This window comes from Bos grunniens, chromosome 11, assembly GCF_055505025.1.
Source record: "Bos grunniens cultivar Pamir isolate PY7600 chromosome 11, Bosgru_T2T1.0, whole genome shotgun sequence".
NCBI classification, from domain to species: domain Eukaryota; kingdom Metazoa; phylum Chordata; class Mammalia; order Artiodactyla; family Bovidae; genus Bos; species Bos grunniens.
Window position 1 is genome coordinate 34027793 of NC_141175.1, and position 25971 is coordinate 34053763.

Genomic DNA, 25971 nt, shown 5'->3' on the forward strand with positions numbered 1-25971 from the left:
AGCTGGCAAATTCTAAACATTTAAAGAAGAAATAATTGTATTTCTACTCTCTTCCAGAGAGTAAAAAAGGACAGAACACATCCCAATTCTTTTATGAGGCCAGCATTCTTCTGATAACAAAAACGCTTAAATACATCATGACAAAAGAAAATATCAAGTCAGTATCTCTTGTGACCACAAATGCAAAACTTTCAACAAAATGTGAGCAAATTTAATTCAGCAATAAATAAAAATGAATTAAAAATCACAATCCAGGGGGCCTTATCCCCGTAATGTAACACTAGTTTGACATTTGAAAATCAATCAATGTAAAGAGAAAAGCCCTATGATCATCCAAATAGGTACAGATAATAATATTCAACATCCATTCCTGATAAATACTCTCAGAAAACCAGGGGGAAAAAAGCACTTTCTCAGTGGGCATCTTCAAAAAATAAACACTGCTAGTAACATCATACTTAATGATGAAAGATTAAGTGTTTTTTCCCTCAGATCAAAGACAAGTCAAGGATGACTGCTTTCACTGTTAGAATGCAATACCACATTAGAGAACCCAGGTGCTGAAATAAAGCAAGAAAAAATATAAATGCACAGAGATTGAAAGTTCAAAAATACAACTGCATCTTCTCCAGACAATATGACCTTCTGTGTAAAAACTCCCAAAGAACCCGCCAAAAAAATGTATAGAACATACCAAAATACTATAATAAAGGACTTTTAGCAAGATTGCAGTATACAAGGCCAACATAGAAAATTCAAATTTCTATAAATTAGCAAAAGATAACTGGAAATAAAATAGCAAGAAAATATGAAAATGCAGATAATGTTTAAAAAATACATGTTCAAGATTTGTATGCTGAAAACTATAAATACTGATGAAAGAAATAAAAGAAAATGTAAACAGTTACACCACATTCATGAAACAAAAGACTCATTGCTTATTTTAAAATGTTAATTCTCCATAAACGGATCAGAATACTATTGTGATTCAATGTAATCCCAAATTCACCATAGAGATATTTTTTTAAAAATCAACAGGCTACTTCTTCATATTTCCTTAGCTTTCTCAGTCAGTTCAGTTCAGTCGCTCAGTCGTGTCCAAATCTTTGCAACTCCATAAATCACAGCATGCCAGGCCTCCCTGTCCATCACCAACTCCCGGAGTTCACCCAGATTCACGTCCATTGAGTTAGTGATGCCATCCAGCCATCTCATCCTCTGTCGTCCCCTTCTCCTCCTGGCCCGAATCCCTCCCAGCATCAGAGTCTTTTCCAATGAGTCAACTCTTCGTATGAGGTGGCAAAGTACTGGAGTTTCAGCTTTAGCATCATTTCTTCAAAAGAACACCCAGGGCTGATCTCCTTCAGAATGGACTGGTTGGATCGCCTTGCAGTCCAAAGGACTCTCAAGAGTCTTCTCCATCACCACACTTCAAAAGCATCAATTCTTCGGTGCTCAGCTTTCTTCACAGTCCAACTCTCACATCCATACATGACCACAGGAAAAACCATAGCCTTGACTAGATGGACCTTTGTTGGCAAAGTAATGTTTCTGCTTTTCAATATGCTATCTAGGTTGGTCATAACTTTCCTTCCAAGGAGTAAGCGTCTTTTAATTTCATGGCTGCAATCACCATCTGTAGTGATTTTGGAGCCCCCCAAAATAAAGTCTGACACTGTTTCCCCACCTATTTCCCATGAAGCGATGGGACCAGTTGCCATGATCTTCGTTTTCTCAATGTTGAGCTTTAAGCCAACTTTTTCACTTTCCCTTTCTTCAAGAGGCTTTTGAGTTCCTCTTCACTTTCTGCCATAAGGGTGGTGTCATCTGCATATCTGAGGTTATTGATATTTCTCCCAGCAATCTTGATTCCAGCTTGTGCTTCTTCCAGCCCAGCATCTCTCATGATGTACTCTGCATATAAGTTAAATAAGCAGGGTGACAATATACAGCCTTGACGTACTCCTTTTCCTATTTGGAACCAGTCTGTTGCTCCATGTTCAGTTCTAACTGTTGCTTCCTGACGTGCATATAGTTTCTCAAGAGGCAGGTCAGGTGGTCTGGTATTCCCATCTCTTTCAAAACTTTCCACAGTTTATCTAAACCTATACAAATCCCAATAAGGCATGAGAATAAAGATACTATTCAGATGCCTAAAACCCACCATGTTCTTGGTACTTTCAAAAGGTTCTCATGTTATTTTAATATGCATCCAACCAGTATGGACCTAACAGAAGCAGAAGATATTAAGAAGAGGTGGCAAGAATACACAGAAGAACTGTCCAAAAAAGAGCTTCATGACCCAGATAATCACAATGGTGTGATCACTCACCTACAGCCAGACATTCTGGAATGCAAACTCAAGTGGGCCTTAGGAAGCATCACTACGAACAAAGCTAGTAGAGGTGATGGAATTCCAGTTGAGCTATTTCAAATCCTAAAAGATGACGCTGTGAAAGTGTTGAACAAAATATGCCAGCAAATTTGGAAAACTCAGCAGTGGCCACAGGATTGGAAAAGGTCAGTTTTCATTCCAATCCCAAAGAAAGGCAATGCCAAAGAATGCTCAAACTACCACACAGTTGCACGCACCTCATACACTAGCAAAGTAACGCTCAAAATTCCCCAAGCCAGGCTTCAACAGTATGTGAACCATGAACTTCCAGATGTTCGAGCTGGATTTAGAAAAGGCAGAGACCAGAGATGAAAATGCCAACATCCACTGGATCATTGAAAAAGCAAGAGAGTTCCAGAAAAACATCTACTTCTGCTTTATTGACTATGCCAAAGCCTTTGACTGTGTGGATCACAACAAACTGTGGACAATTCTTAAAGAGATGGGAACACTCAACCACCTGACCTGCCTCCTGAGAATGTATGTTTGTGTGTCAGGAAGCAACAGTTATAACTGGACATGGAACAATAGACTGGTTCCAAATTAGGAAGGAGTATGTCATGGCTGTATATTGTCACTGTGCTTATTTAACTTATATGCAGAGTACACAATGATAAATGTTGGACTGGATGAAGCATGAACTGTGGAATCAAGATTGCCAGGAGAAATATCAATGACCTCAGATTTGCAGATGACACCACACTTACGGCAGAAAGTGAAAAAGAACTAAAGAGCCTTTTGATGAAAGTGAAACAGGAGAGTGAAAAATTTGACTAAAACTCAACATTCAGAAAACTAAGATCATGGCATCTGGTCCCATCACTTCATGGCAAATAGATGGGGAAACAATGGAAACAGTGAGAGACTTTATTTTGGGGGCGCCAAAATCACTGCACATGGTGACTGCAGCCATGAAATTTAAAGACGCTTGCTCCTTGGAAGGAAAGTTATGACTAACCTAGACAGCATATTAAAAAGCAGAGACATTACATTCCCAACAAAGGTCCATCTAGTCAAAGCTACGGTTTTTCCAGTGGTCATGTAAGGATGTGAGAGTTGAACTATAAAGAAAGCTGAGCGCCAAAGAATTGATGGTTTTGAACTATGGTGTTGGAGAAGACTCTTGAGAGTCCCTTGGACTGTGAGGAGATCCAACCAGTCCATCCTAAAGGAGATCAGTCCTGGATGTTCATTGGAGGGACTGATGCTGAAGCTGAAACTCCAATACTTTGGCCATCTGATGCGAAGAGCTGCCTCATTTGAAAAGACCCTGATGCTGGGAATGATTGAAAGCAGGAGGAGAAGGGGATGACAGAGGATGAGATGGTTGGATGGCATCACTGACCTGATGGGCATGACTTGAGCAAGCTCCGGGAGTTGTTGATGGACAGGGAGCCCTAGTGTGCTGTAGTCCATGGTTTCACAAAGAGTTGGACATGACTGAACAATTGAACTGAACTGAAAGCTAAGAACTACCAACACAGAACTTGTGATGCAATACAAAGACTTCAGCTTGTATTTCACAGGCAATGATAAATCAAAGGACATAATGAAAGACGAAAGAGAATTAATCATATTGTTTATGTATAACTTTTTCTGGCTCCAAATCTCATGTTCTTCCTTCAAAGTGACAAAATAATATCTATTCCTTGCCACAAAAACGAAAATAATGCCATCTATGCAGACAGACAGGAGAGTGTGGCAGAGCCCAGCATACTGAAAAGAGACCCGGGTCAAAATCAACTCTTAGTGAAGAAAGTACTCATCAGTAAATGCCATAAAACAGGTTTTAGTGGGTCTATGACATTTTTACTTCTAAAAATTATTGCAACAGAACTTAAACAGCACTTTTTCCTAATCTTCAAAATGCTTTAGAAATATTTATTTTCACAATAATTTGCATCCCTTATTCAAATATTCTTTAACTCAACTCTGTTGCAAATAATAGTCCTGGATTCAGAAAGTCTTGTATTCAAATACAGAATAGCAGCTATACTTCTCAACTGACCTGTAGTCTTTTCCACTCTGGTTATTACTGGTCTCAACAGCTCGCTTCAGATCAAGCAGGCTGTATTCTTTAGAACTCTGCATTCGAATGGGTATATCTTTCCTGTTCTCCTTTGTTTTTTGCGTATCTTCTTTTCACAGCCTTTATGTTTAAGAACCTGTTTATAAGCACGTAACTGTGTATCCTGAGAATGGTAGGGGTGGGGTCAAATTATGAATCTCCCCCACTTATAATGCTTACCATCACTTACAACTTTAGGTTCACAGTTTGAACTACCAAAAGATTTATTCACTCTTCAAAAGGAAGTATTACTATAAGCAAGTTAATAAATGATATATTTAAATATACTTTATAAATACTTAATAAAGAGACATATAAAAATCTAAGCATAAAAGCATGAAGAAATAGTTACCCAATAAAATAAATGCAGGGGTAGTCTCACAATTCTTCCTCAAATCACGTTATTTTTACTTTTCTCAAAAAGAAAAAAAGCTCCCTCCTCTCAACTATTTGCTTTGTGGCCAAACTTTAGCATTTACTCCTTTGCTCTGAATGCTTTTCTTGGCATTGAAATCTCTTGGCCTACTTTAAGCCTAACAACTTCCTGTAACTGCCCCCAAACCCAGCAAAGGGAAGGTGTCGCTTTTACTTGTGCAATATTTGGTTAGAGCTCTGCATTTTTCCTCTGCAATTAGAGGCAGTGGAGAGAAGTCGCACTCACTTAGCAGCCTAATCCCTTACGACTCTGTCCTCTATCTGACTGATTCCTTCTTCTTGGAAAAATCTCATTCTTGATCCTTCCCACCAGACATCTGAATTTAATCCATAAACCCCAGTCAAGTTACATTTAAAACTGAACAGTCCCCTGCCCTTAGCATATAACCTCACCAACATCCACGTTTTCAGTACTTCCAAAGTCAAGTCCAAGTTCATACTAGGATCAGTTCTCTTCAGACAAGATCTGGAAAGATTTTTAACCTGGTTTCATCACCCAAAAAATGTGACTCATTTAATATCTGGCCTAGCTGGAAAGTTGATTAATAGGTCAATACTTAAGGTATAACACAATTCATACTGAATATGAACCCCTATAGAAAGATGCTAAAATGAAAGGTGGAACAGGTAATATGTGTTAAGGATGACAGGAGAGAGGAAACGTGTTATTTTAACCCCACCCACAGAGAATCCCTCTGGGGAACAGCCCCCACCAATAAGGAACATGATGACTCTCGTTCTCAGACTTCCCTGGATGATTCAGCTCCACAGACCAATCATTTTTACAGTCTGACAATAAACCATGCATGTGACTTCTAAAAAGAGTTCTTATCCGACACTGAGACAACACCGCGATGAGCTCTGCGCCAAGCTAAGCAGACAGTGAGTCACTGAATAAACACTTATGTTTTAACATGCAGGTACCTTGAGAAGTCTCTGCACTCCTCACCTGTGCCTTTTGCATGGGAATTTGCTCATTTCAGTTTAGTAAAGTCTCAAATTTTTGGATACTTAAACTAACCCAAGTTGAATGGTTGTCGATAGCTTTGCACTATCTAATAAGAGTTTGTTATTCAAATTAATACTTTCAATAACAGGACTATGGGGAGCACTTTTTACTTAAGAAAACAAGCTGTTTTTACATCTTTGGCAAACAACTGTAAATGCTGCCAACCATAAATTAGTATTCTTGCATAAAAATAGACTTCTACTTCAGAAACACTATTACCCGTCCAATTATCACACGTAGCTAACTAAGAGTAATAACAGCATTTCTCCTGGATTTTCAGAAACTCATATTTTTCCAATTAATCTTCATTTACAAAACTTCACTGTGAATGTATTATGCAATAATCAACAGCAAATCAAGAATCTATTTGCAAATGTCAAAGAGCTTAATCAAGTAAAATCAACACAGAGTATTATTCAAATTTATCACAATCAGAATGCCTGTTAATTTTCATTTCAATCCTACAAATATTTATTAAGAATCCAGCATTGCAGAAATAAAAGGTAGAATCTCTGCTCTCAAGGACTTTTAATCGTATTTGTATAATTATAAAGCAGTTGACAGCATTATACAGTTAAAACTCAAAATAATGATCTAGACAAGCATGACAAGTCCTCATAGGGATGAAAATGGAATTGCTGATAACAGGGAAGACTATAGGGTGGGAAAAACCAGGGGTGGGGAGGGGGTGGTGGGCAGAAGACCAACCAAAATGCATAGAGAGAAGAAATGAGAATGCCATATCAGAAAACTGAATAGTGCCTCAAGGAGCTTAATTAGAGCTTGGTGTGAGTACGGAATTAAGGACTGATAGTGTAGGGCTTGCCAGGTGGCACTAGTGGTAAGGAATCTGCCTGCCAATGCAGGAGACACAAGAGATGCGGGTTCGATCCCTGGGTCAGGAAGATCCCCTGGAGAAAGAAATGGCAACCCATGCCAGTATTCTTGCTTGGAAAGTGCCATGGACAGAGGAACCTGGTGGGCTGTAGTTCATGGGGCGCAAAGAGTCGGACATGACTGAACGGCTGAGCACATACACATACGGCATCAGACCTGAGGAGTACAAACTTCATTGAAAAACCAGATGAATCTTTGAGTGTTTCCAAGGTGGGAGGTTACATGATGAAAATAGTGTCTTCATCAGATTACTTTAGAGGTGAGTTTTGAATGGACTGGAGAAGTTCCTGTGTTATTTCCGCTCTCCTTACTTTCAGAGGAAAAACAAAGGCAAGGAAAAAGCAACCCTCGGAAAAAGTATTCCTCTTGCCTTTTCTTAAAAAAAAAAAAAAAAAAGAAGATGAAAAGGAAAAAATAAAATAAAGACCAAAATAACAACTTCTCCCCTCACAATTTTTTTATCTGAATTTTTTTTTTTAGCTAATGGTCAAGCCTTTTGCAGGTCTGCATATCCTGAAATCAGAGTACTGTCTGAAAATTTGCACAAATACTTGTATTCTCTTGGGAGACAACAAAAGCTTTAAAATTTAAAGAGCAAGGAAGTGATGGGTAGAGAAACAAATGAACTTCAAAGTAATTCTGTCACCAAGCACTTAGACTAGGGCTCAGTGAACTGGCTTCGGGGGTCACACTACCCATCACATCACACAATGCATACCATCCACAGCAATATCCTACAGGGCAGAGAGTGCTGTGTGGACACACGGGCTCCACTCCTCCTCTGCCACCAAAGCGACTGTTCTCCATTTTGCAACAGGTTTCCCCTTAGGATTTCACCTTTATAAAACATTCAAAAGCCCAGCTCGTTCTTCACCATCCCCTGGAAATTTCCTGAAAAAGCTATGGTCAGATCTTCTAAGAATTAGAAGAATTAACTAACCTTAGCTTTTCTAGGAGCTAAATAGGCTACTATCGAGGGCATCAAAAGCTTCCCATCCAGCACTAATTCTTTATTTTTACTTGGCTTTTCCCTGTCATCCTGAATCCATCAAAGAACAGGCAGAGGTATCAGTAAATACTGTACATAAATAAGTGTCTCCCAGGAAATTGTACCTTTGTTTAAAAATCACTAATGGGGAAGACCATAACCTAATAATATCCTTTTTCAGCAATGTCCATTCCATAAACATGCTAGGCACATTCAGAACTTAAGGAGTACATTTGTTTTTATTTAAAGTGAACTAGTTCGGTTTTGCTTTTTTTTTATTTTATATTGCTTCATTTTCTTGCATCCAGTATTAAAAGGAAACTTTGGAGACTTTTAATGTATCCAAATTAAACTGCTAAAACAAGATTTTAAAATGATTTTCAGCCATATTTCCAAACTACACAGAAATGTTTTTCCTATAAAATTCATCATAAATTAGATGTATCAAAGTCTTTAGCCTAAAGGAATCTTCAGATTGCTCAAATTTAAAAGAGTATTTTCTATAGTTATGTTAGATGGTAAACAATAACCCTGGGCCTTTCACTGATATGTTTAGTAGATATGCTTTGAAGATTTTATCCAAGCCTAGTTTCATTAGATATATGATTTTTTTTAACAGGTTTGTTCCATTAAAGGTGGAATTTCACTATATCTCGTTTTGGTGAAGGTCACCGACTCATTTACAAAACAAATTTTGATTAAAAAAAATAGGAGGGAAGATAAGGTTCAATAGCCAGGTAAAGTGTAAAGGAATTTCTTAGGAAGTCATTATAAAACATTTTTCCTTCTTACAGAGGAAAACATAGAATACAATAATTATCCAAGAAGAATCTCCTATCAGGTTTAAACTATAAAAGTTTAGACCATCAATTCAAAATGAGGTAAGTCTTCTAGAAAATAATCTATCAGAAATCACAATGACTCTGAACTTCCCTGGCAGTCTAGTGGTTAAGACTTCGCGTTCCACTGCAGGGACTGTGAGTTTGATCACTGGTCAGTAAGCTAAGATCCCACATGCCTCATGATCAAAAAAAAAGAAAACACCCAAAACATAAAATAGAAGCAATATTGTAACAAATTCAATACAGACTTCAAAAATGGTCCATATTAAAAAAATCTTTAAAAAAAAAGAAAAGAAACCATTATGGTTCAATCAATAGCTGGTACCAGGCCTCCCCCTAAAGCAGCATGATTACAAAAAGAGGCCCATAAACATATATCTAAATACTAAAACTATCAATCAAACCAATAGATTACTCATTAAAATATGCTATATCTCTGTACAATGACTAATATACCTTCAAAATGACCTGGAAAGTCAAATTCACCATCTGGGATTCAGACACTTGATGCTCCCACATTGGGAGAATCTGGTCCCCTTTTCCTGCCACCTCCAGCACACCCCATACTTTGAAAAACCATATATGCATGTGGACACTCCAGCCTACATGTCCACAATTTGTCCACATCTACTGCAAATATCCAACCCAAGACGATTCCTTGGATTCAAGGATACAACTATCTTAAAAAAAAAAAAAATCAACAAGACAACTTACATCAGTTTCAAAAGTATAAGTATTAGAGCAAATGGACTGGGAATTTTTAAATAAACCTAATAAATATGTTAAAGAGACATATGAAAATATATTTTCAGGGAAGTGCAAATAAAAATCATAATGGGATATCATCTCTCATCTGTTGGAATGGCTATTGTCAAAAATAGTAAATAAGAAGTGCTGATGAGGATGCAGAGAAAATGAAACTCTTGTATGCTGCTGGTGGGAATGTGAACAGGTACAGCCACTATGGAAAACAGTATGGAAGTTCCTCAAAAATTTAGACATAGAACTACCACATGATCCAGAAATTCTACTTCTGGGAGTTTATTGGAAGAAAATGAAAACACTAACTCAAAAAGATATATGCACCTATCTGTTCACTGAACCATTATTTACAACAGCCAAGACATGGAAGCAATCTAGGAGTCAATCAGTATATGAACAGAATAAAGAAAATACGGTGTATATGTATGTATATAAATATATATACAAAGACATACATATACACATACATACATACACAATGAAATATTAGTCATAAAAAAAGGTAATCTTGCATTTGCAATATGGATGGACGTTGAGGGCAGTATGCTAAGTGAAATGGGTAAAGACAAATATCATATGATCTCACTTTTATGTGTAATCTGTTGATTAAAAAAAAAGAAATTTCCAGTTGAGAGATACAGAGAATAGGCTGGAGGTTGCCAGAAGCAAGGGGTGGAGGGTGGGCAAAATGGGACACGGGGTCAAAGGTACAAACTTTCAGTTATAAAATACGTAAGTCATGGGGAGGTAGCGTACAGCAGGGTAACCACAGTTTAAAACACTGTATTGGATATCTGAAAACTTCTAAGAGAGATCTTAAAAGTTTTCATCAGAAGAAAAAAATTTGTGTAACTATGTATGGGGATAGATGTTAACTCTCTGAAGTGACTTAGCATAGCACAGCATAGACCTATTGTGGTGATCATTTTACAATATACAAATATTGAATCATTACGTTGTATACCTGAAACTAATGATAATGAAATAAGAACTACAAATCACATAAAGAATGAATCAGACATACTAGGTTTGAAAAATACAGTTAACTGAAAAATAACATAATAAGTGGGACAAACAGTAAAACAGCTCTAAACAAAGAACAAATTAATGAGAAGTGCAGACTGATAAAACTCTTCCAAAAGGAGGCAGAGAAAGTCAAAGAATTGAAGCATAGATGAGAAACAATAGGAGACAGAAGAAGTAAATATGACAATATTCCAAAAAAAATAAATAAAAACGGAGGAAATATTTGGCAATGACAGATCAGTTTATTCTCATCACCTCTTCCTCTGAGTAAAAGTAGAAAAGATGGGGGAAAAAATTTTTTAATCTTTCTGAATGCAAATGAGGACTAATAACTGAGTCACCTAATGTAAAGGAGCTGGATGACCAGAGAGCTGAGGGCAATGGCTGAAACCACTTTTTCCATGCAAGCAATTTTCTGATCTCAGAGGAGAGCTCAGAAAGGCTGAATCACATAGTAACTCTGAAAGTATTAAGGAGCTGGAAGAGACACGTGAAAGACTGAATCCTGATGAAACTGCCTACTCCTCCTCCCATCACTCTGGGTTGAAAGCCAAAGGCTGCACCTGGACCGCTAGTGTGCAGAAGTGACACAGGGCCTCACACAGGCTGGGCTGGAAACTGAACTCAGGTGCCTCCGGACTGCTGAGGTCTCCAGGCACCTGGCAAGAGCAAACAGAAACCCTCTCTGTAGGAAAACATTCTCCTAGGCCTCAAAGTATTTCTGCAAAATGTTTTAAAATATAATCTCTGATACATAATACAAATTTTAAAATTTTGGAATATGTTTCTCACATAATATAAAATAATAAGGCAAAAAGGAAATAAGATAACAAGAATGAATACCAGAAACAGCAAACAGTATAAAAAGAACCATAGGGAATCTAGATATTGGATTAAAAGCCCAGATCTTACCAAAAAGCTCTGCTTATTGTATTTAAGAAATATAAGAATGATTCATTTGGCATCATGGTAATATTGCTGAAGACCAAAAGAAAAAAGAAAAGGAAAAAAAAACCTTAAGAGTTGCAAAGGAAATTGACAGATTACCATCAAAGCAACTAAAATTACATTCACTGTCAATTTCTCATCAGAAATAACAGAAGCTACAAAAATATTAGAACAATATTCTTAAAATGTTGAAAGAAAAAAAATGTCAACCAAAACTCGTATACCAGATGAAAATATTCAAGTATGAACATGGAAATTTCAAACAAAAATTAAGACAATGTGTCACAATCTGACTTGAAGAAAGGAAATACCAAAGGGTATTCTTCAGGCAGAAATAAAATAATTTCTGATAGAAGCTTGAAAATGTAGGAGTGTGAAAAACAACAAAACTAACAAACTAAGAAGTCTGAGCACTCTAAGGCTTACAAAATGTGAATCAAAGGGATCTCCTATTTACTAGTACAGTTTGGAAGAATCATATGATACTTTCTAAAAATCAGTTCCCTGATGGTCCAGTGGCTGAGACTCCAAGCTCCCAATGCAGGGGGCCGGGGTTTGATCCTTGGTCAGGAAACTAGATTCCACATGCCACAACTAAGAGTTTACATGCTACAACTAAGACCCAATGTGCCCAAATAAATGAATAAATAAATATGTAAAATAAATAAATATCAATTCCATTTAAAGCTGAACTTTCAAATACCCTACAGCTCAGCAATACTATGCCTCAGTTTAGAACCAAGCAAAACATTTGGACAATGTACCATGAAACACGTATAAGAATATTCCAAGCAGTGTTGTTTCCTAGAGCAAATATCTAGAAAACACCATGGTAGTGTAGAAATACAACAGAACATTTTATGCTAGTTAAAATAACTGAACTATAGATAAACGCAACATGAATGAATCTTTAAAACGTATTAGTGGATGAAAAATAAATAATACAATAGTACATCAGCATGGCACTCTTTTTATAATTGTAAAAATATTTCAACTTAGATAATACTTTATGTCCATATATGTGAAAACAATGTTTTTTTAAGAAACAAGGAAATGATAACACAAATTAGGACAGGGTTCACCTCAGTTAGGTACAGGTCAGTGGGATGGGTTAGAAGAGATAAACGTAAATAATTGTCAATGTTCATGTTTAAGTGCTTAGGTTAGACAGTGGATTGGTGGGTGTTTGTTATTTCAATGATGAGGGCAAAAAGAGTATACGGGGGTAAAAAATCAGGAGCTATAGCAGTGGTCCAGGCAAAAGACGATGCCAGAGGTCTAGGATGTAGTAATGGGGACGGGGAGTTCAGTTCAGTTCAGTCGCTCAGTCATGTCCGATTCTTTGCAACCCCACGAACCACAGCACGCCGGGGCTCCTTATCCATCACCAACTCCCGGAGTTCACCCAAACCCATGTCCATTTAGTCAGTGATGCTATCCAGCCATCTCATCCTCTGTCGTCCCCTTCTCCTCCTTCCCTCAATCTTTCCCAGCATCACGGTCTTTTCAAATGAGTCAGCTCTTCACATCAGGTGGCTAAAGTACTGAAGTTTCAGCTTCAACATCAGTCCTTCCAATGAACACCCAGGACTTATCTCCTTTAGGATGGACTGGTTGGATCTCCTTGTAGTCCTAGGGACTCTCAAGAGTCTTCTCCAACACCACAGTTCAAAAGCATCAATTCTTCTATGCTCAGCTTTCTTTATAGCTCAACTCACATCCATACATGACTACTGGAAAAACCATAGCCTTGACTAGATGGACCTTTGTGGACAAAGTAACATAGCTGCTTTTTAATATGCTGTCTAGGTTGATAATAACTTTCCTCCAAGGAGTAAGCGTCTTTTAATTTCATGGCTGCAATCACCATCTGCAGTGATTTTGGAGCCCCAAAAAATAAAGTCTGACACTGTTTCCACTGTTTCCCCATCTATTTCCCATGAAGTGATGGGACCAGATGCCATGATCTTAGTTTTCTGAATGTGGAGCTTTAAGCCAACTTTTTCACTCTCCTCTTTCACCCTCATCAAGAGGCTCTTTAGTTCTTCTTCACTTTCTGCCATAAGGGTGGTGTCATCTGCATATCTGAGGTTATTGGTATTTCTCCCAGCAATCTTGATTCCAGCCTGTGCTTCATCCAGCCCAGTGTTTCTCATGATGTACTCTGCATATAAGTTAAATAAGCACGGTGACAATATACACCCTTGATGTACTCCTTTCCCTATTTGGAACCAGTCTGTTGTTCCATGTCCAGTTCTAACTGTTGCTTCCTGACCTGCATCCAGGTTTCTCAAGAGGCAGGTCAGGTGGTCTGGTATTCCCATCTCTTTCAGAATTTTCCACAGTTCATTATGATCCACACAGTCAAAGGCTTTGGCATAGTCAATTAAGCAGAAATAGATGTTTTTCTGGAAGTCTCTTGCTTTTTTGATGATCCAGCGAATGTTGGCAATTTGATCTCTGGTTCCTCTGCCTTTTCTAAAACCAGCTTGAACATCTGGAAGTTCATGGTTCACGTATTGCTGAAGCCTGACTTAGAGAATTTTGAGCATTACTCTACTAACATGTGAAATGAGTGCAATTGTGCAGTAGTATGAGCATTCTTTGGCATTGCCGTTCTTTGGGATTGGAATGAAAACTGACCTTTTCCAATCCTGTGGCCACTGCTGAGTTTTCCAAATTTGCTGGCATATTGAGTGCAGCATTTTCACAGCATCATCTCTTAGGATTTGAAATACCATCACCTCCACTAGCTTTGTTCGTGTGATGCTTCCTAAGGCCCACTTGAGTTTGCATTCCAGGATGTCTGCCTCTAAGTTAGTGTGAGTAATCACACCATTGTGATTATCTGAGTAGTGAAGATCTTTTTTGTACAGTTCTTCTGTGTATTCTTGCCACCTCTTCTCAATATCTTCTGCTTCTGTTAGGTCCATACCATTTCTGTCCTGTATTGAGCCCATCTTTCCATGAAATGTTCCCTTAGTATTTCTAATTTTCTTGAAGAGATCTCTAGTCTTTCCCATTCTGTTGTTTTCCTCTATTTCTTTGCACTGATTGCTGAGGAAGGCTTTCTTATCTCTCCTTGCTATTCTTTGTAACTGTGCATTCAAATGGGTATATCTTTCCTTTTCTCCTTTGCTTTTCACTCGTCTTCTTTTCATATCTATTTGTAAGGTCTCCTCAGACAGCCATTTTGCTTTTTTGCATTTCTTTTTCTTGGGGATGGTCTTGATTCCTGTTTCCTATACAATGTCACGAACCTCCGTCCATAGTTCATCCAACACTCTGTCTACCAGATCTAGTCCTTTAAATCTATTTCTCACTTCCACTGTATAGTCATAAGGGATTATGTCATACCTGAATGGTCTAGTGGTTTTCCCCACTTTCTTCAATTTAGGTTCATGATCTGAGCCACAGTCAGCTCCCCGTCTTGTTTTTGCTGACTGTATAGAGCTTCTCCATCTTTGGCCACAAAGAATATAATCAATCTGATTTCAGTGTTGACCATCTGGTGACGTCCATGTGTAGAGTCTTCTCTTGTGTTGTTGGAAATGGGTGTTTGCTATGACCAGTGCGTTCTCTTAGCAAAACTCTATTAGCCTTTGCCCTGCTTCTTTCTGTACTCCAGAGCCAAATTTGCCTGTTACTCCAGGTGTTTCTTGACTTCCTACTTTTGCATTCCAGTCCGCTATAATGAAAAGGATATCTTTTTTGGTTGTTAGTTCTAAAAGGTCTGTAGGTCTTCATAAAACCGTTCAGCTTCTTCAGCGTTACTGGAGTTCATAGACCTGATGGCTATTCAAGAGGCAGAAATCAAAGAACTTGGTAACTGACTGAACGCTGGGCTGACAGAGGAAGAAAGAGTTATAATGACTCTCAGTTTCAGGTTAAGGACTGGATGGAGAGCAGGACTACTTAACAATAAGGGGAACAACAAGTTTCCAATGCACTGCGAGGAATTTAGTAATGAACACTGTAGTCGGTACCTTTATATCCAGTGCAACTGTCCCCACGATGAGGCAACATGGGTTGAGGGTGAGAATTTAACTGCCCTCGGTCCTAAAGGCATAAATCCTTTGTTCCAGCTAAAAACAACAGAACAAAACTAAACACCTAACACTCACACGTACATGGCCCCAATGCACATTTCTGGAGGGAGACTCCAGTACTTCTGCTTGGTGTTAAAAGAAAACTGGCTCTCTCTGCCTACCTAGGCTTGACCGGAAACATTTAGTAGCTGCTAGCAGGCATTTTCTGAAGCAGAAGGATAAATGTGATAGAAGAGGTGGGCAAAGCCAAGACCACTATAAAGAAATGCAGCCAGGGCCCTGGGGCAACCACAATCCAGGGCTGGCCTGCCTCTGGCTCCTCTGCCATGTGAGCCTGTGCGCCGGTTACCAGAAAAGCCCATGTGAGTAAGCTTCTTACTGCTTACAGCTGAAGACATGGAACTACTACAGGTGCTGGAAACAGAAACAAGGTTAATAAACCACAAACTCTAAATCGGCTCAACTGAAGAAGGGTCGAGAAGGCTTCCTATCCCTCATGCTGGGAATTTGGATATCCGTGTTACAAAGAAAAAACAATGTTGGTTAAAGCACCACCCTCTGTACCTTTGGACCAGGCCATGTAACTACAGTACTGTAACTGTGGTGCCAAGGGCCTGACGGAGGAAAAACTGAGGCTCACAGAATGTTCTGGCTAGCTCCTCACAGCTTAAAGTTCTACACACAGAAGTTTATAATGTTATTCTTTGCATTCTACAATGTTCATAATTGTCAAATGTGAAGTATTTTAAATTCTAAGTTTCAAAAAATTAATTCCTAAGAAAGTATACACTTAAGGGAGAAAGTCCGAGATCCTGTTTGCTCCATATGGTTGTTTAAGGTCTCACAATCTATTATAATAATAATCAGAAATAACCTGACCAAAACTTTCACTATGAGTTTGGAGGTGAGGGAATTTAATAACTAAGTAATTGGTACATGCAAATTTTAACACTGAGAACTTATGCAACAAAAAAGCCTGAAAAGATCAATTAAAATAACATGAATTCTACATATCAAAGGAACTCTCCAGCCTAAGTAACACAGTGGCCCTTATATAAAGAGACTACTCCTTTTTGAACTATTTAACAATAAAATGGGATTCCCTAATAGCTCAGTTGGTAAAGAATCCGCCTGCAATGCAGGATACCCTGGTTCGATTCCTGGATCAGGAAGATCCACTGGACAAGGGTACCCACTCCAGTATTTGGGGCTTCCCTTGTGGCTCAGCTGGTAAAGAATTCACCTGCCATGCAGGAGATCTGGGTTTGATCCCTGGGTTGGGAAGATCCCCTGGGGAAGGGGAAGGCTACGCACTCCAGTATTCTGGTCTGGAGAATTCCATGAACTGTACAGTCCATGGGGTCGCACAGAGTTGGACACAACTGAGTGACTTTCACTCACAACAACAAAATGTCCTGATTTTCAAAAATAAGATTTTGACAACCAGATTTTTTCTTTTTGTTTTGGTACAAGAAAGCCAATTTCAAGTTTCCAGAGTGCTAACTCAGTAAGCTCGTATCATATAAAGATTTCAAGGTTAGTCAAGCTTTGATGATTTACTCTGACGCCCATGCCCATGCATCAGACATGAATTACCAAAGTCAGCACTGTCGTACTATTACTCCTCACTCTTCATAACTCATTCATCTTTCCTAGCTCTCTTCAGCATGCCCTCTACTGATGTGTCTTCGTCTGATTCCCGTCCGTTGCTTTCCTTTGTCTCTTGCTGTGCGTGTCCAGCTTTCCCCTACCATGTCCTAGGACGCCTCTGTGCCTTCTGCCCTTCCCTTTGGTCTTCCCATTCTCCCTCTGCTATATCTTCATTCTCCCTTCTCCTCTAATCTTTAGTCATAGTAGTTAACTTATCTGATATAATTATAGAATCAAAGTTTATAATCTCCGCTTTGTCATTTTTAAGTTGTCAGATGATTTTTATTCCAATACTTTGGCTACCTGATGGGAAGAGCTGACTCATTTGAAAAGACCCTGATGCTGGAAAAGACTGAGGGCAGGAGGAGAAGGGGACAACAGAGGATGAGATGGCTGGATGGCATCACCGATTCAATGGACATGGGTTTGGGTGGACTCCAGGATTTGGTGATGGACAGGGAGGCCTGGCGTGCTGCGGTTCATGGGGTCACAAAGAGACTGAACTGACAGACTGACTGATGGTCGTTATTTCTGACTTTAAAATACTGTTTCTTACATTGTGTTGCACGGCCCTGAACTGACGCCCTCAGCAAGTCAGTATCATGATAAGGTACTGTTTACTCACCACAGAACAACAGTTTTTACCAAGGTTTTTGAATCAGAAGAAGCATTCCTTGGACAGTATAAAACTAAGCTACTGAATTCATTCATCTAAACTGCTTTACGAAAATGGCACTAGAATTCTGGGACTCATATTTTAAGAATTCAAATTTCTTTTTAAAAAACTGTGATTAAATGGATGGACTATCTAATGTGATAACATCTTTAAAAATGTTGTGAATTTAGTGACTGCCTCTGTGTGACCTGGCCTTGACATCTGAATGGCTTTACCATTAATTCACAGAACCTTCAATATTATAAAGTGTAACTAACAGCATTCTACAAATACCTGAACTTGCTTTTCTACAGAGATAAAAATGAAGGAGAGAGAATGACCCATCCAAACCAGATAGCTGACAGTATAGCAGGAATCAGCAACTAAATCCTTAGTTCCCAGAAAATAACCTCAGTGCTTCCATCATTTATGATTCTTTTTTATTCTTTATCATACAAACTTCATTCTCCACAAATACCAATATAACAACTCATTTCTGTTTTACTTTGGAGTATCTTTAGTTTTCTTCTATTGTTTGAAGGTTTAGAGCACAATGTTCTACATGGAAAAAAATTAAAATAGAATCCTAAACATAAATAAAGAGAAAGCAGGATACTATAGGCCAAGGGCAATTGTTATTTCATCATAAAGAAAAGTTAGCCTGGATGTCAGATAGAAAGCCTCATAATCAAATGTACAACTTGGCTATATTTCACTGGACACAGAACATCAATATTAAGGTATCTATGCTTTTACCAAACAATGTGTCTCAAGTGTTCTGACTCTCCCTAATGTTACAGAGGTTACTATGTGACACGCCGCAGGACAGTAAGTCATTCTGGCACTGAACCAGTCTTTAGAAGAGACTTATACTAATTCATTTCCCTATTAACTGTGACTCTGAGTTGACAAGCCCTGGCAAGGCAGTGTGAAAGAAGGATGATTAGGAGAGAAATATTCTTAAGATGGAGTAAGCAGGGAAGGTACTAGCCTGTCATATGCAGCAATCATAAAGTTGAGAAGGAGGCTGATGGACTGCTCCACACTGATTTGGTGAGTGGAAGGAAGGCGCTTGTTCAGCTGGTAGTAGATGGATGAGATGACGGTCTCGAGGCGGGACACACTGATCTCAGTGCTATGGTCCAGTGTATTAAGGCCATTGTCTCGGAAGGCTTCAATCATGTTCCAGATATCAACAAGATGGACTAGAACACAAAGAAAAGAAGTTGTCAACAACTCCACAGTTTTAATTTATCAGAAAGCTATAAGAACTTTACATTTATTTATATTTAATAGAAGAGTGAAGGGTAGGGCTTCCCTGGTGGCTCAGTGCCAATGCGGGAGACACGGGTGGGATCCTTGGTCCTGGAGGATCCCACATGCTGTGGAGCAACTAAACCAGTGCACCACAACTTCTGAGTGTACACTCCAGAGCCCAGGAGTCCCAACTACTGAACCCACATGCTACAGTTACTGAAGCCCACGCGCCCGAGGGCCCGTGCTCCGCACCAAGAGAAGCCACCGCAAGGAGAAGCCCTTGCACTGCAACGAGGGAGTAGCCCCTACTCTCTGCAACTAGAGAAAGCCCACGCAGCAATGAGGACCCAACACTGCCATAAATAAGTAAGTTTTAAAAAAGAATAGTGAGAATGGCAGAATATGTCACCCCAAAATATGTCACTTTGACCTATGGATTAGTTTGAGCTAAAGACACTTGGAAAACAGCAGATGCCAAAAAGGACACTCTGACCTCCCCCTTTCTTCCCCAAAGCAGAAATAAAAAGTCCCATGTGAACAATGCCCTCCCTATTTCAGGAGGAAAGAAACATCCTCATCACCAGAGGCAGTGAATTGAGTGTCAGAGAAATCTGTACCGACTTCACTAAAACAACTCTTGTCTTTAGTCTCTCGACATTTTATTTTTCCACAACTGCTACTCTTTGTTCAACTCAGTATATAAGCACTTAGTCCTACTCACTTCTTTTTTGCCTCCCCTTTGCTGCTTCAAAAATACACAATGCAAAATGTAACAGAACTTCAAAAAGACAAAGTCACAAGCTTTGTGGGAGACAGTAACATACTCCTCTTAGCAAGTGACAGAATAAACATATAAAAAGATAAGTACAGTCATAGACAAAGTTTACAACCAATAAAGTAGGCATAATTGACACCATATGAAGTCCTGCCCCAATGATCAGAAAATATGCTTTACTTTCAAGAATAAAAGGAATACGCATAAAAATTGACCTTAAAAAAATATTGACCTTACCCTGAGTCATAAAGCTAATCTCAATAAATGTTAAAGGATTAAAGTCATATAAACATTGTCCTCTGGTTAAAACAAAATTAAGTCAGATATCATTATCAAAAGAAAACTTTTAAAATAAGCCTTATCTTTAGAAATGAAGAACCATACTACTAGGAACTTCCTTAATCTGATTAAGGAGATCTACAAAAAACTGCAGCAAACATATTACTTAACAGTAAAATGTTGAAAGCCGTTTCTCTAATACTGAGAATGAGATAAAAACGCCCACTATCATCCTTCCTATTGTATTTCAGATCCTAAACCATATAAATATGCAGTAATTATCAGTACAAACATTGGAAATAAAGAAGTGTAACTCATTCAAATGACAAAATTATATACATTAAAAATCATAAAAACTCTATACATTTATCACTAAAATTAATATGTGAGTCTGGAGTGACTGCTAGATACAAATCAAGATATGAAAGTCACTGCATTTCCACATACCAGTTACAGGTAATGAAATTTTAAAAACGTATAATAGAATTACACATCATCAAGAATTTAGGAATAAGTCCAATAAAGGATGTGTAGCATCTCTACCAAAATACCTATACCTAGCAGAAAATGAAAATCTAAATAAATGGAGGGATATACCATGTTTATAGAATAAAATCTCAACACTGGATATATAGCAATTCTCCCCAACTTGATCTACAGATTCAATGCAATCCCAAGAAAATCCCAAGTGCTATATATTAAAAGGATGAATTTTACCATATGTAAATTAAATTTTTAATTTTATAATTAAAATTATGTTTTTAGTATAAATTAACGGATTCTAAAATTTGTGTGAAAATAAATGTAAAAAGGAATATGTCTCTATAGAACAAAGTAGGGAGACTTGTTCTACCTGATATTCAGAACATGCTATAAAGCTGTAACAATGATGACTGGTACAAGGATAGACAAATAGACCAACAGAACACACGAGTCCAAAAGCAGATCCTCTCATATATGGACACAGCTATCAACATTCTGGTGCATTTCTCCTGATGAATATGAGAGAAAGATTTTTTTAGTAATGTAGAAACCGGATGGTCTCTTCAATAAACAGTCTAAGGTCAACTGAACATACATATGGAAAAAATTTGATTCCTACTTATACTCTCCACCCACAGAAAAATTTCAGGTGGATTGAAGAATCATATGTGACAACATAGAACTTCTAAAACCATGCATCTTTTGTTTATATTACTAATGCCATTAGCCTGGCTCAGCCCACACACAGACTAATGTGTTCCAAGAATTATAAGAAGAATTATAAAACTGGTAGTTGCCCTAGGACAGTGGTTTTCAAACTTTTTGACAACCCACAAAAATGTATTTTAATCAAAACACACATACACACACACTTCTAGATATATAAAAAACATGTTCCACAAAATGCCTTACTATATAAGTTATATTCTAGCTTTTTGCCCTTCTTCTTTCTCTCCATTACATGCTTTAAATTCTGGCTACAGTCTACCAAAACGGTTTCAGGAACCATTAACAGGTCACAACCCATAATTTGAAAAACAATGCTCTGGGAAATCCAGAGAAGAAACATGACTTTAATCTAGGATGGCATGGTAAACTCTTCAAAGAGAATTTTAAGCTAGAATTTCTGAGTAGGACTTAAAGCAGTGTAGAAGTATTTAGATACAAAGTGACTTATAATAAATGGCAAACAAAACCTAGACTAAAACAGATTTTCCCACTCTAAGGCTAATGATCTTTAGATTACACAAAACAGTTTTTCCTTAATACACACACAAACACATATATGAGAAAAGTACAATAATTCTAAATTAGTTCTCTGTACACAAATTAAGAAGGATTTTATATGCCTGTGTATATACATATACACATACATATATTTATTTCATAAGTAGCAACTGTGGAAGCAACTGTTTATAGAAAAGGCTGATTTACGTTATAAGTTTAATCAAGAAAGTTCATTTTTATTATACCTTTATCAAAATATTAGCTTTTCTTTCCCTCCAGAAACTGATAAATTGTATTAATTTTATATAAAACTTTTCACTAAAAACAGTGACAAGGAGAAATCAATTCTCCCATTTAAAGAATTAAGTAATCTCAAAGCTGGTTACCGTACTGAGTTTCTTAAATATTTTGAGGGACACCCAGAATAAATCAAGAAGTTCTTTCCATTATGAAGCTTACATTCTAATAAACACTTATGATAAAAAATAACTTAATTAACATTACAATATGACTAGAACACAGTAAAAACCTCTACACTATCAAGAGCTCTATCATAGAAATGAGTAGAAATGACTTACGGTTGCATCGTTTTTGTACAAATCGTAATTTGCAAGCTGTTCTGTAAGTTGATAGTCGTATGACATCAAAATTCTGAGCACCTGAAAAAGGGCAAATAAAAAACCTTCAATTAGATTTACCATTTAATTTCCACACACTAGGGAAGTGACTATTCTACTGTGTTGGCACAGGCTATACATAACATGTCAATTAGGCCTTCTTTGGCTAAAACACAAGGTGGAGAAGAAGGGTTAAGAAACGCTTCTGTGTGCCCACTCCATGCCAAGCACGACGCCAGCAGTTTTGCCTACATCAGTCTGTCTGCTAGTCTAGGAAAACTCTAGGGCAGGACCACTCATGATTTGAGTGAATGAATTACACATTCTGCAAAGTGAAAATCAGTGGTAGAGTAGGAAAGACCTCAGCCTAGAGTCAGGAAAGCTCAATTCCAGCCCCAGTCTGACCACCAACCTTGGACCATGACCGTGGCCGTGTTACATCCCTTCTTCTTGGCCTCACTGGCCCCATCTGAAAAATCAGGGAACTGGACCAGCTGATCTCTAAGGTCCCCTTCCATGTCTGAGGCAGACTGGGTTTTTCGAGAAAGGGCCATGCCAGTATTTCCAGACCACTGTTTTATGTGCTTCTAGTACACTGCCCCTCCCCAGCAAGGGCTAAAGATGATTTCCCTCCACCTGCATGTGAAGTCATGGGGACTGCCTCTACAAAGATAGTGTGGCAGAGGAACACTGCCTGATTTCTGAAGGTGGGTGATAAACCTGGGACAGCTTGGCCCTGCTCTCACTCTCTGAGGATGCTTGGAAGCTGGACATCATTGCTGTAAAGAAACCCAAAGTAGCTGGATGTGGAGAGACCACACAGAGATGCTGGTAGGCAGAGGAACCGAGTCCATCAGCTCAAAGTCAGCAGCAACTGCCAAACACGTGAGTGAGCAAGTCAAATGACCCAGCCTTGAGTCTGAGCCTCCAGCAGAGGCCTCAGGTTCATGCAGCAAAGTCAAGACATCAGCACTGGATGACGTTCTGTTTTCAGACCCAAAAAAAGATGTAAAATAAATGACTGTTCGGGGATAAGTGATATATAGCCAAAGTAACTAGAACAAAGCCTAAATTACATGAGGCTATGAATCAAACTTTGTTTGCATTTCACAATTTGCTGTAAAAGTCTCTCTGAACGTTAAGCCCACTTCAAGGAACTCTGACCTCCAATGTGAGGTTTTTTGTTTTTTTTTTTTTCCCATTCATACTGCCTTTGTAAGATCTGGCAGCAACTTTTGACTCAACAGAGTGAAAGGGAACTGTCATAAATTTTCTTTTTCTACCAATATTTACAGTCATCTCTCATTTCTGCTCATTTCACAGTATAGGGGAAAAAAAGGATTTTTCCAGGTTTTTGGTGAATATACTTATTGACCAAAAATTGAAGCAAAGATTTCTTTTAATCTCATTTCAATCAACCTTTACCTTGATGTCACGATTAAAATTATTTCCTTCATCACCTGGCTCTCACAAAATTTCTATCCTTCTATACATACACCCCCACTCCAGTACTCTTGCCTGGAAAATCCCATGGATGGAGGAGCCTGGTAGGCTGAAGTCCATGGGGTCGTTGAGAGTCGGACACGACTGAGCGGCTTCACTTTCACTTTCCACTTTCATGCATTGGAGAAGGAAATGGCAACCCACTCAAGTGTTCTTGCCTGGAGAATCCCAGGGATGGGGGAGCCTGGTGGGCTGCCGTCTATGGGGTCGCACAGGGTTGGACACGACTGAAGCAACGCAGCAGCAGCATACATACACCATTCAGTCCTGTTTTTTTAATATAACAGGTTTTTTGAAATAGAATTCACCCATTTAAAGTATTCAATTTAGTTGTACAACCATCACCACAGTTTTTAGAAATTTTTCACTATTTCAAAAAGAAACCTCTTCCCCTTATGAGTCACTCTGCTTATTTCTTAATTGGGTTGTCTGTCTTTCATCATTGAGTTGTAAGAGTCCTTTAAATGTTATAGATATGAGTCCCTTATGAAACATATGATTTGCAAATTTTTCCTCCCATTCTGTGAGTAGTCATTTCACTTTCTTAGTCATATCCACTAGAGTACAGAAGTTTTTAACTTTGATTAATCCACTATATCTACTCATTCTTTAGTCACTCGTGCTTTTGGTGTCAAACCTGAGAAGGCGTTGCCTAATCTAAGTTCATGAAGATTTATATTAATACCTATGTTTTTTCTAACCATTTTACAGTTTTAGCTCTTATATTGAGGTCTATGACATATTTTCGGGGCTTTGTTGGTAGCTCAGCTGGTAAAGAATCCGGCTGCAGGGCAGGAGATGCCGGTTCAATTCCTAGGTCAGGAAGGTCCCCTGGAGGAGGGATAAGCTACCCACTCCAGGATCCTGGACTTCCCTGGTAGCTCAGATGGTAAAGAATCCACCTGCAATGCACAAGACCCCAGTTCAATTCCTGGGTCAGGAAGATCCCCTGGAGGAAGGCATGGTGACTCACGCCAGTATTCTTGCCTGGAGAATCCCCATGGACAGAAGGGCCCGGCGGCGCCTTGCAAAGAATCGGACACGACAGAGCGACTAAGCACATGACATATTTTTAGTTAATTTATTATGTGGCACAAGGCAGCAGTTCAAATTCATTCTTTCACATATAGATACCCACTTGTCCCACCACTATTGGTTCAAAAGACTATTCTTTCTTCATTAAATGGTCTTGGAATCCTTGTGAAAAATCAAGTGACCACAGGTGTATGGGTTTAATTTTGAACTTTCAATTCTATCCCATTGATGATATATCTATCCTTATGCCAGTACCACACAATCTGGATTATTATGGCTTTTGTACAATAGTTCTCAAATTCAGAAGTGTGAGTCTTCAAAATGTGCTCTTCTCTTTTGAAATCATTTTGGCTATTCTGGGTCCCTTGAATTTCCATATGAATTTTAGGACCAGCTGAATCCCTTTCTGTAAAGAAGCCAGTTTTTCATGAGAACCACAGTGAGGTCATGGATCCATTTAGGGAATATTGCCATCTTAATGATAAATTTTCTGATCCTTTAACACAGGATATCTTTCCATTTATTTAGTACTTTCTTAATTTCCTTCAATAATACTTTGTAGTTTTCAAAGTTTTATACTTCTATGTTGAAGTTATTCAGTCTGATTCTCTTTCACTCATTTAGTTTCTATGTTACTGTGGTTGTGCCGTGCTTAACCGCTCAGTTGTGTCCGACTCTTTGCAACGCTATGCACTGTACTCCACCAAGCTCCTCTGTCCATGGGGATTCTCCAGGCAAGAATACTGAGGTGGGTCGCCATGCCTTCCCAACCCAGGGATCGAATCCATGTCTCCCTCATTGCAGGCAGATTCTTTACCATCTGAGCCACCAGGGAAGTCCAGGAATCCTGGAGTGAGTAGACTATCCCTTCTCCAGGGGACCTTCCCGACCCAGGAATCAAACCAGGGTCTCCTGCATTACAGGCAGATTTGTTACCAGCTGAGCTACCAGGGAAGCCCTTCTATGTTACTATCTCAGTCTAAATATTTTAAGTTGGAACCATTAAACATTAATTATTCAAAACCAAACCAATGATTTTAAGAAAGAATGCTGACAAATGTCCAAGGGCAT

At 38.5% G+C, this 25971-nt stretch overlaps 1 protein-coding gene across 15 annotated transcripts in view; it reads right to left on the reverse strand.

Moving 5' to 3' along the window:
- The window catches only part of DTNB (dystrobrevin beta), a 241875-nt gene that overhangs the window by 175723 nt on the left and 40181 nt on the right, over window positions 1–25971 (reverse strand). For all 15 annotated transcript variants that reach the window (XM_086325903.1, XM_086325906.1, XM_086325902.1 and 12 more), the window contains exons 3-4: window positions 22324–22404; window positions 18716–18929 (exon numbers count right to left, since the gene is read on the reverse strand). In XM_086325903.1, the coding sequence (XP_086182029.1) occupies window positions 18716–18929; window positions 22324–22404 (295 nt within the window). The remainder of the gene's footprint in view (window positions 1–18715; window positions 18930–22323; window positions 22405–25971) is intronic.